Source organism: Suncus etruscus, chromosome 10 (assembly GCF_024139225.1).
Source record: "Suncus etruscus isolate mSunEtr1 chromosome 10, mSunEtr1.pri.cur, whole genome shotgun sequence".
In the NCBI taxonomy this organism is placed as follows: Eukaryota; Metazoa; Chordata; class Mammalia; order Eulipotyphla; family Soricidae; genus Suncus; species Suncus etruscus.
The window spans coordinates 48,551,388-48,563,405 of record NC_064857.1 but is presented as its reverse complement, the minus strand read 5'-3'; the positions used below and the strand labels follow the sequence as shown (position 1 = coordinate 48,563,405).

General features: G+C 53.8%; 1 protein-coding gene across 1 annotated transcript in view; it reads left to right on the top strand.

The window, feature by feature from the left end:
- Positions 1–12,018, top strand: part of CACNA1B (calcium voltage-gated channel subunit alpha1 B) — a 158,777-nt gene that overhangs the window by 76,622 nt on the left and 70,137 nt on the right. Inside the window, exons 16-18 of the mRNA XM_049781970.1 lie at positions 3,112–3,229; positions 4,737–4,804; positions 6,776–6,882. Coding sequence (XP_049637927.1) covers positions 3,112–3,229; positions 4,737–4,804; positions 6,776–6,882 — 293 coding nt within the window. The remainder of the gene's footprint in view (positions 1–3,111; positions 3,230–4,736; positions 4,805–6,775; positions 6,883–12,018) is intronic.

The following is a 12,018-nucleotide window of genomic DNA, read 5'->3' as shown; positions in this document are numbered from 1 at the left end:
ATGGTGCTCAGGAATTACTTCTAGCTCTTCATTCAGGAATCAGCCCTGGTGGACTCAGGGGACCATATGGGTTGCTGGGGATCAAACCTAGATTGGCTGTGAGCAAGGCAATGCTCACTGCTGTACCATTGCTTTAGCCCCATCATATCTTTTCTTAGATACTTAGATCAAGATCATCCCATTCTAGGACCAGTGGTTTTAGTGCCATTGAACAAAGGTGGGGAGATCAGAATAAAGAAGCAACAAATGTCCCTTGTAGACACAAAGTTTTGGAAGACTCATAAATATGTGTCCCTGTTACACATGGTGAGAACAGGTTCATCATCAAGAGATGCACAGAAAATGAGAGTTCAGCCCTGCACCCAGCGTTTGTGTGTGTGTGTGTGTGTGTGTGTGTGTGTGTGTGTGTGTGTGTGTGTGATTGCTACATTCAGTGGTGTTCAGGGGTTACTCCTGGCTCTGCTCTCAGAAATCACTCCTGGCAGGTTTGAGGACCATACGGGATGCTGAGGATCGAACTTGGATCAGCCATGTACATGGCAAAAGCCTTTCCTTTCATACTATCTCTCTGGCACAAGTGATTTAGCTTATAGGGGGCACATCCAGCAATGCTCGGGTGTTACTCCTGACTCTGCTCTCAGAATTACTCATGGCAGTATGTGAGGGACCATATGGAATGCTGGGGATCACACCCCGGTAGGCTGCATGCAAGGCAAACACCCTAACCGCTGTACTTTGCTCTAGCCCACCCCGCCCCTGCACATGACCTGGATGTCAGTCTGTGGATTCAGATCTGACTGAGAGCAAAAGTGAATTTTAGAAGAACATACAGAGAGGAATATCAGTAATACAAGGCAGGAAGGCCTTTGTAAAGAGGACCTCAAAAGCACAGGCTAGAGAGGAAATTTCCTACAGAGGTGAGGAAAGGAGGAAGGCAAACATGAGTGAGCAACAACCCTATTCATTGGAAAGAAAAGATTGTGCGGCAAGGAGGGGCCAAGGGAGTGTGGGAGAGGACTCTTGACTGTCTGGTGAAAGCAGGGAAGCACCATGACCTGCTGTCTAGTACAGGACATCAGCCCACAGGACCCACGGTCTCCTGTTTACCCACAGTGTGGCCCCGTTTTCCCCTATTCCTTGAATCAAACTTTTGGAATCTTAGTAGTGTGGAAGAGGATGTGAATAAGGAGGTTTCTTTCTCTTTTGTTTGGGTGCTTGGTCAAATGTTGAGTGAATTAGAATGTTGGACCTGCTTCCATGTAGTGCCAGGGAAGAAGGTGTGTCTCAGTTTAGGAACAGAGGCAGAGTGGGGTTGTCACGTCCTCCTCACAAGATTCCAGGAACCTGTGGCCACTAGCAGTGAGCAGGTCCCGAGGTGGCCTTGCACTTTGAGAGACTTCACCTTGGAGGGCTTCTGCAAGGCATAACTTCACACTATGGACCACACTGGACATCAAATGTACCAGAATGGGTGGAGGTGGCAGAGTCTGGCTCTGCTGTGTAGGCACTGAGACCAGGGCTCCATATGAACAGAAAACCTACACTGCAATGGGTGCTGGCTGGTGGCTGGAGGAAGTCTGCTCACTATTGATGGAAAGTTCTAGATTAAGCTAGAAGTCTGACTAGTGAGTTGACTAGCAGTCAAGGTCCATTCTTTGCTCCTTGAAGGAAGGGCAGGCTGGGCCCGAGAGGGAGGCACCCACTATTCTGCCCAGCCTGTCCTTCATTCATATTTTATTCTGCTGATTAAACTCTTGGGAAAAGAAAGAACCAGCCATTTGAAAGTTCCTGGACCCTTCTTCTGAGCTGATGCTGAGACAGCTGGAGCTTCTGGCCTCTAGGGTTCCGGCTTAAGGCTGGAGGGAGGGGTTTAAGCCAGGCCTGGAGTCCAGGGGCTGAGGTGTGTCTGAACTTGAATGAATCTGGCTATGAACCCCATTTCCTGACTCCCCCAGAGCATGTCTGGCTCCCGTCTAAGGTTCTGCTCACCCTTCCTCCTACCTAGCCCTCTTCAGTTATGACTGAAAGCCTTGAGCAGGTTCACCTTTAAATGTACTCCTTACTCTGGAAGTCTTTCTGGAGGTTACAGGAACCCCCCTGATCTGCAGAATACTACCTGCTGTAAAATCGTGTGTGTGTGTGTGTGTGTGTGTGTGTGTGTGTGTGTGTGTCTTGGGTGTAGCCAAGTATTGAGTGCATGGGAATGCAGGTATGTGGTACATGGTGGGTGAATGGTGGAGTTCAAGAATGTATATGTGAAATTGAGGTACAGGGGTATATATGGGGTATAAGTGGTATGCAGGTATATGTAGGGGCACAGGTTATGGAATATCGGTGTGTGTAGGGCATGGGGTATATGTGGATGCAGAGGTATATGTGGAGTGGGGGCATATGTGAGATATATGGGATTCAGGGTTACATGTGCGGTATATATGGGGTATGTAAAGTATAGGTGTGTAGGGATGTGGGGGTATGGGGTATATGTAGATAAGTACATGTCTAAGGAGTTTATGTGGGGCTGTATGCAGGGTGTGTGTGAGGGTATGGAGTGTACACATGTATGTATGTGGGATGCAGGGAGTTTGGGAGATGTGTATATGGGATGTGGGTGGGTGGATATGGGGTGTGGTGTATATGTCGACAGAATGTATGTGTATGGGGTTATGTTGGTATGGAATGTGGGGTGTGAGTGTATGTGAAGTGTACATATACATATAGGATATAAGTGTGAGTGTCTATAGTGTGGGTGTGTGGAGTCTGTGTATATGGGGTTTGAATGTGAGTGCGGGGCCAGTGGATACAGGGTGTGGCGTGTAGTTGTGGGGTCTTGTATATGGGTGTGGAGGATGTGTAGGGTCTTTGTATATGGGATATGGAGTGTACATGGGTTCTGTGTATATGGGGTATGGAATGTGTGTGCAGTCTGTGTGTATGGGGTGTGGAGTGTGGGGGTGGGGTGAGTGTATCTATATGTGTGTGTATGTGTGGGGAATGTGTATATGGAGTGTGGAATATGTTTCTAGGGTGTGTAGTGTGTGCATGTGCATGGGGTGGGGTGAGTTGCCTGTAGTGACTTGGGGTGACAGCTGCCCCGCGGGGCTGTCCCCCCAGATCTTGACGGGAGAGGACTGGAACGCTGTCATGTACCACGGGATCGAATCACAGGGAGGCGTCAGCAAAGGCATGTTCTCGTCCTTCTACTTCATCGTCCTGACACTGTTTGGAAACTGTATCCTTCTCAGCCTGTGCTGGGGGGCAGTAGGCCTGGCCTAGCCCCTCTGCTCCCTAAGGAGGACTGGGGGGTGGCCGGTTCTGGGAGCGGGACTGTGCGGAGGTCGGTGGTGGGTCCACACTTAGGGCAGTGGTTGGTTTTCCGACTTTATTCAGAGGTCTGGCACTGGGATTTGGGAGCCCTTCGCCCACTGCAACTGTGTGGGTGTGCCAAGGAACTTGTTTTAGGGTCTTGTGTGGGAGGGGCCTGCAGTAGGTAGAGACACTGTGGGCAAGGGTGAGGTTTGGGAGCAGCATCACATCCCCGTGGCCGGTGGGTGGACGTCCCTCCCGACCTAGCAGTGCAGTGTCGGGTTCTCAGACATCCCTCTGCGGAGCCCTGGATTGACTGTGGTGAGTCCAGGATTACACCATCTTCTGGGGTCTAGTGCTGCTGGTCGAAACTCCAACACTTCTGTGGGAACAACCTGAGAGCCTGGAGGGAAGCTCCGTCCCCACCAGACCAGTCTGCACCTGTCCCGACTACTGGCTGCTGCCCTCTCAGGCTCCTGGGCCTCCCCCTGCAGCCTCGCAGCCCCGGTGCCCTGCCTGCTTTCCTCCCTCCTCTCACCTCTGCTGCCTCTGGGACCTGTGGCTCCATTTAGGTACTGGGTCCCAAGGGTGTCTCTGAGAGGGAGGTGGGAGTATAAATGTGTGTGTGACTGCATGTGTGTGCACACATCTGAGTGTGACTACATGAGTGTGAGCACGTCTGAGTGTGCACGTGTGAGTGCTTGAGCACGCAGGTTTATCTGGCTCACCCTGTGGAGGGTCAGGAGCTGCGGGATGTGGCAGCTTTGTCAGAGAGGGTCTGGCCTCAGCCCTGCACTGGACATGGGAAGGCTGGTCCTGCAGCACAGTGCTGCTGGGGCCCAACAGCAACCCCAACCTGGTGGTGAGAGGGCTCAGAGTGTGGGCTCTGCTACCCTACCAGGACTCTAGGGCTTTCAGGACGTGGGGTTGCTGCTTGCATGGAGGGGACCCAAGGCCAGTGATGCGGTTTAGCATCCCTTGACATCAGTTGTGCTGAGGACAAAGAACTTAGGGGAGGCAGAAGATCTGACAATGTGGGGAGGGTCCGTAGCAGGGGCTGGAGCTGGCAGGGGGGAGGCAGCAGGTAGAACAGCCCCCAAGGCTCTCTCTAGCCGGGGCCCCTGCATGAGTGCTCAGGTGCAAGGTGTTTCCTTGCTTAGAGACGACTTGGGGAGTTCCGGGGCTCAGTGGTGGGGTCAGGTTGAAGGGAACTGCATAGTCCGTCTGTAGCTACAGGCGTCTAGGGACACATACACAGTGCATACAAGGCTTTATGTCTGCAGCACACACTTCAGCATCCCAAAATGCATTTGCAGGGCACGCACAGATGTAGGCCTGGGTGTAACATAGGCAGCTTTTCGGGGCAGGTCAGGGGGGAGGCTGGGGCCTGCCCTGGGGGTTAGAGGCTTCCTTCCTTAGCTGGAGCTAACCAGACACTTTGCTGAATGTCTTCCTGGCCATCGCTGTGGACAACCTCGCCAATGCTCAGGAGCTAACCAAGGTATGCTGAGAGAAGGCTGCCTGCAGCCTGGGGAGGCAGGAACCCCAGGGACTGACCCGTTATGGGGGAGACCAGATAGCCATCGGGGCCAGGAGCTGGGTTCAAGGCCTGAGCCAGCAGCGGCGGGGGTGGGATGTCTAGAGACCTTGCGCTTGGGGCTGAGGAAGAGGACCATGAGGGCATCTCTGAGAAGTTAGGCCCGGGGGAGCAGGGCAGAAAGCAGGAGGAGCCGGTGGAGCCAGAGTGGTGGGAGAGAGACAGGAGCTGCACTGTCAGCGGGGCTTCTAGGGTGGAGGGTGCCTGCGTCTGGCTCCAGGGAAGATGCTGGCAAGCTGGAGGTGGAGGGGCAGCCATTCTCTGCACAGTGGGTACAGCAGGCAGCCTCTTTTTCAGGTCGTGCCCAGCAGGCATATATATCTAAGGCTCATCTATTATTCCTGAGCCCAGCGGGGCATGTGATTCCACATGTTTCCCTGGTGGTTTCTGTGTACATCACACAAGCCCCCTGCTTGGTCAGCTGCTTCCCCACAGCCCCTGACAGCGTGGCTGGCCCATCTGCCACCTCAGTCTCTGATTGCACTTTGACTAGCTGAAGCCTGTGCAGGCTGCTGCTGTGCGCCAGTGTGTGAGATGAGGCACAGCCTGTGCAGAAGTGTGCATGTGTGCTCTGCCCATGGGCATGTGTACATGTGTGTGCATTCTATCCATGGGCATGTGCCTCTGGGTTCGTGAACATGTGTTCTGTCCACAGCACATGCCTGTTGTGCATATGTATGTGTATAGTGTGTGTGTGTGTGTACACATGTGCTGTGTGTGTATCTGTCTGACTGGCTTTCTGCAGCCCTGCACGCCTCAGCCTTCCACCTCCTTCCTTGGCCTGAGCTGGGTCTGACAGCTGCTGTAGTGCTGAACCCAGGCCCAGCCTGTGCTGCTCCCTGTGACCTCTGCTCACTGCTTCTCTGCCATCTCAGGCCATCTCCCTCTTTCTGGCTGCTTCCTGGGAATTCTCAGGGCCTTTGGTCTGAGCTGAGTCTCAGACTGGCTGTCCGGATACAGGAGAATGGTTCAAGCCCCTGTTTGTCAGAGTTTGGGGCCTGTGGGTGAAGGTGAGGGTGCCCAGGGCCTAGGCCTATCCGTAAACACTGTTGGCCCCATGTACTCACCACCAGCATCTCAGAGGTGCTCCATGCCTAGGACTTGTCAGGAACCCCTAGGCTGAACCTGGCTCTTCCCTTCCTGATATTCCCACAAAAACAGCTTTCTCTGGTTTTGAAAGTGGCACTAAGTAATGTTTGCAGGCAGCATCCCTTGGTTTTCCCAAGATTCCTTGGTGCAGTCGGGACTGGGCAGGTGCCTCCATCAGACTTCAGGGGAGCATGTGGCCCTGCTTGCTCTCAGGGCCTGGGCCTTTCTGGGTGGTGGTTCCTGCAGGGAACATCAGCAGGCCTTGAGTGAGAGACCCTCGCAGATGAGTGTTGGGAATATCAGCCCCAGGGAGTGTTGGACTTGGTAGTGGGGCTTGGGGAGAAGCTCTGGGATCTCAGAGAGCCAGTGAGACACAGAGACTTGGCCCAGTTTTCTGCTGGGCCTGAAGACTACAGAAATCTCTGGACACATGGGGATGGGAGGTGCCCAGGATGCACTGAGGAGAGAGATGCAGGGCCAGGCTAGGGTGGCCTTCCAGGTGCGATGGGACTGGATGAGATCCATGTGCTGAAGGCAGATGAGAAATCCAATGCTGAACCTGGTGTACTGGCTGGGATTGGGGTGCTTGGCTCTGAGAGATGACACAGAACAAGTGGGTGCAGGAGCCCTGGGCCCCTCTTGTTGGATGCTGGGTAGAGGAGCTGTGTTCTTGCAGCTGGAGGATGGCAGTCTCAGAGCCGATGGCAACAGCAGCAGCAGCAGCAGCAGCAGAGAAAGAGAGAAACAGAGAGAGTAGCCCCGTGAAAGCCTCTCTGTGTCCAATAGGATGAAGAGGAGATGGAGGAAGCAGCCAATCAGAAGCTTGCTCTGCAGAAGGCCAAGGAAGTGGCTGAAGTCAGCCCCATGTCTGCAGCCAACATCTCCATCGCTGCGTAAGCACTTGGAAGGGCTCATGGGCTGGGCCTCTGCAGGACTCCCCTTCCAGGGCTTCCTCAGGCTATGGGTTTGGTTGTTCGCAGCGGCCTCAGACTGCAGCTTTGCTCAGGGTGCAGAAGTGAAGCAGGTCCTGGGAGACTCGTGGGTGGTGGGCAAAGGCCATGAGTTCGGGATCAGGAGGCAGCACGCCAGTTTCATGCTATTTTCCAGAAATGTCTTTTGTGAGCCCAGAAATGAAAGAGGTACCTCTGTGACCCAGGAGTACTCTTCCTGGGCTCCTCTGAAGTGGTCTCTGTGAGGAGGCAGAGGTATTCCATGTTCTAGGGTGGGGCAGAGACCACCTTGTGAGTTAGGGATGTGGACTAGGACAGGGAAGGTCAGTAAGGTGGGAGCACAGTGGGCAGGAGGGACTGTGAGACTGAGTGCAACCTCAGTGGTTCTCTCTGTAGTTCTGTCCCTGTCCTTACTAGAAAGACGGATCCCCAGGCTCTTTCTCTGGGCCTGTGAGAACTGTGACCCAAGCACAGGATCAGCCATGGACACTTGGTGGCATATGTGTGTGTGTGTGTGTGTGTGTGTGTGTGTGTGTGTGAATGTGCACAGTGTCTGCTCTGAGTACACGCCAGTGTCTGCAAATGTGAGCTATGCCCAAGTGTCTGTGCATGTGTGAGTGCGTGCACTGGCCTCTTTCCCAGGAGGTATGTGCAGATGACTTGCTGTGAGGCACACAGAAAGTGATGGACACATGAGGGAGAGTAGCTGAAGGAGCTCACAGGCTCCTGGGGGCCCAGTTGGGGTGCATGGCTGAGCCTGAAGGGAGCCAGGCAGGCTGTAGACCCCACACCTTCCCCCCATGCCCTATTGCATTGTCCAGATGCACTGAGAACCTGATTGGCTCTGCCCAGACCTGAGTACAGTAGTGGCTGCAGATTCCTGGGACAGTGCTGACCCTCACATGTGCCTGAGGCACTCTCGCCAGCATCAGCTCTGCCTATCTGGGGACAAATGTGCTTCTGGCAGCTCTTGTAGCCTGCCAGGGGCCCAGTGACTGAGGGTGAGCCCTGGAAAAGGCAGGAGCTGAACTCTTGGCAGGGAGTATGGGCTGCAGAGGGGTCTGGTATTTCCCACTGTGGAGCTGATATCCACAGTATTCTGTGCTCCTGCCTCACTCGGGCCTCACACGCAGGGCCATGGAGCATGTTGAGAACACAGTCTAGGGATGCCTGGACTAGGACCATATTTTCCTTATGGGGTAAACAGCCATTACTCCTGTGGGGGTGTGGAAAGGAACTCTGGATGTCCATCTACAGCATGTTGTGAGCCTTGGTCTGTCCCCTGGGTACTGGGTACAACTGGCTTTGGGTGGTGGGCCCATGGGAGGTTCCCGTGTGCTGTGGCTTTCTTCCTTCTGTTGGGACTGGGGGCCTGCTTGTCTGTTGTCTGTCTGCCCCTCCTCCTTGCCCCAACTGTTTCCTGTCTTCTGGGATTCTTGTTTGGACAACAGCACCTGCTTCCCCCTGCATTAATGTTCCAGAGCCTACTGCAGTGTTGATTGAGAGCTCCCAATGATGTCTGCTGTACCCTGAGGTCTGTGGAGCAGGACTAGCTAGGGTTCTGGGAAGCCTGGAGCCCCTATGGGTGCCCAGTCCGATCTGCCTGAAAACCAAAGCGCTGCTCCTGCACCCCTCCGGCCTTCAGAGGCCACTAGGCTAATGGTCATGGCCACTGATAACAGCCAGGGAGGTCCCAGGACAGGGAAGGAGGCTCATCTAGCGTGGCCTCCCCACTTCTCCAAGCTCTGTCACCCTTATCACCTGCTTCCGAACACAAGCACATTCAGGCCGGGACAGCTTACACTTTCCTTATTCATGCTCACATATGTTCACATAGATCCACAGCTGTGTTCACACTCACATCCACTCACACAGTCAGTCACACAATGCTCATATCCCTCACATGGCCCTTACTCACACATATTCACAGCAATTCAGTCACACATGTCTTGCCACCATTCATGTTCTACACACAAGTTCACTCAGATCCACACATGCTTCTATGCCACACTCACACCCTGTATACATGTTCATACCATCTATGTGGCTTACACACATTCACACTCATACCCACACATGTCCCCAGAACGTACATGTCTTATGTACATGTTCACATTTTCACTCACACATTTGCTTATCTTCACACCATTCACATATCTCTTACTCACATGTGTTCAAACTCCTTTCCACTCACAACTCATACTTTTTCACACCACTCACCTGTCCCACTCTTACACTTGATTACATGGTCACATGTGTTTATATTCACACCTGTCATATACATGTATACTCAAGCACCTCCCATCTACATTCCATTCACATGCTTATTCATGCATTCACACATAGCCAAACTGATATATATATATATATTCACACTACCATATCCACTCTAATAGGTTTACACCCATTCACACATTTTCTCACACATGTCTGTTCATACACTCTCTCACATAGTCTACCTGACAGTCACACACATTTACATGAAGCACAATTTATACTCATGAGTATCCACTCATGTGTACCTGTTCTCATTTACAGGTGCCTCACATGAATTCATGTTTATGGACACATTAAAACATTTACATGCCTATTTTCACATGTGTTTCCTCTTTTGCACACAATCACATGCTCCTTCACATGCTCAAATGCACTTACATATTCAGTCAACCTTGTTCATGCTCTCATGCCTCACATCTTAGCCACACCCTCATCTGTGCAATTATCCTTGCACACACACAGGCAGGTGAGTTGCTTTGAGCTCCTCACAGATGTCTGCAGACATGGCTCAGATAGGAGAAGTGAAGCCAACTTGCAGTGAAAGGTTTAGAGACGATGAAGAGAGCTTCAGTTTCTCACTTCTAGAAATCCATTTGAGATGCCTGGAATCACAGCCATGGGAAATTGCAGGGGGAGGCAGCTGGGAAGGGGCCATGTTGAGCTTGAAGTCCCTGGTTTAGGGCCTGGGAGCTAAGGTGGGGAGGCTGACACGGTGTTGGCTGGACAGCAGCAGATCCCGGATAAAGCATCTGGGAGCTGGAAGCAAGTAAGACCTGTGTTCACGATCTCTGCTCTATCCTGGAGGCTCTGGCCCCAAGAGGGTGGGGCATTGAGGGGCTGTTTGGAATTACAGATGGAGCAGTACCAGTTCTTTTCAGCTCCGGCCAGGGTGTGCGTGCCCAGCCGGGAAGGACGGGCCCCAACCACAGCTCCTTGCCTTCCAGCTGTGGTGGGGTCTGCTTTTCTGCTGGACACGTTCTTTCTCAACCTCTCTTTTACCTCGAGGTCCTGGCCGGTGCCCGTTGTGACGGAAGTGTCCCCAGATCCTCTCCAGAGGCGTGCTGCGGCCTGTACCCAGCCTGTCGCGGTGTCCGCGTGTTCCTGTGTCTCAGCTGCTCTTTGATTTCTCACTCTTGTTCTGTTCTGTTTCTTGCATGTGCAGTTTTGTAAAGCAAACTCGAGGTACTGTATCTCGCAGCCCATCTGTCTCCAGCGTGAGCTCAGCGTGAGTGGCTCTGCTACTGTACCATTGTGCTTTTACGAGCACACGCACACACCTTCTCTCCTGACTGCTTCCTGCCCAGCACCACTCATGGGAGGGAGCCACGAGGCCTCGAGCTGCAGGCAGACATGCTCCCTGATGTCCCTGCACCTGGGGTCCGACTCTCGCTCAACCCCTCCTCCGTCCCTCCTGTCCTCTGTCCTCTTGTCTGCTGTTCGTCTGTGTGGCTGTCACTCTGGTGTTGTGATGGTGCGATCTTCTCCTGTCCCGGCTGTGCAGGGCACTGCTCAGTACTTGCTTGTAGCTCCCCGTGGGACGGCATCTGCTGGGGCTCCCTAGCACAGCCCTGGATCCTTGCATTCCTTCTCTCCTAGCTTGTCTGTCAAACGTCCTTTTCTAGCCGGAGCCTGGGGTGGAGCCTGGGGGTGACACCAGTCTGCAGTGGGTGCTCCTGCCTGTGCTGAGCCTTGTTTCCACCTGGGTCAGCCCCAAGTAGGGCTCTGTCCTATTCTATATGCAGGAACTACTTACTGGGCCCCTAAGGGTCAGGGTAGGGGAGGCAGCGCCTGTGTGACAGACTCGCTTGGTGGAGTGTGGCGTGAATATGAACTGCCCAGCAGACAGTGATGGGCTGAGTGGCCCAGAGACAGTCCCACGGGGTGCACATGTTGGAGTCTGCAAGCAGGGCTGGGCAGCCACCAGGAGAGCCCCTGAGAGCACCTTCAGGCCAGACTGTTCCAGGGAACCGCTTGCCACCCCACTGGAAGTCAGAGGGCAGACGTCCCTTTGGGTGTCTACACAGCTGTGAACTCAGTGGAGGCAGGAGTGAGGGACCAGTCTGGCCATCTTGGCAGAGATCTGTGGGGTCTTGTGTGGCTGGTGGAGAGGACAGAAATACAGCCAGGCACGTACTCTTCACTGGGTTCTAGTGAGGTGGACAGAAGTTCTGGGAGGAAGGGGCCATGCCTCAGGGGGTGAGGTCCTGGGCCTGGCATGACCAGGGCCAGCTAGGGGCCTGCCCAGGCTCTGACTCTCCAGCTCAGCACAGGATACTGGGCTGTGTCCCCCAGCACCTGAGAGCAGGGTTTAAGCTGGGACTGCACCTCCAGAGATCCTCACCCTGCTGCCTCCTTCCTTGTGTTCCCACAGAGGTTGCCCTGGGATTGTGGTTCTCAGACACAGCCTTCAGCCCTTAATCTCCCCTGAGTGCATGTCACTGTACGTGGCTGGACACTGTGGCTAGAGCCTCTGCTATCACACACAGGAGGGCAGATCCCTGCATCCAGGTCACAGTCAAGGAACCATATCTGTTTTCAGGCATTCATGGGGCAAGTAGTGCTCAGATAGATGTCAGTGGGTGACCCTGAGACAGCTCTGTGCAAGCCAGTTAGTACTCTGCTGGGGCTGGGTCCCATGCTGGGCCAGCTGATGCCACTGCTGCTGGGACCCTCTAGGAACTGCCTCCCCTCCTGCCCTCGCATGCGTGTGAGCCAGACTCCACTCATTGGCTGTGGTGCCCCTCTTTGGGCTCAGAGTCTTCATCTGTGAAATGGGGACAGGACTGTGATGGGGACAGAGTT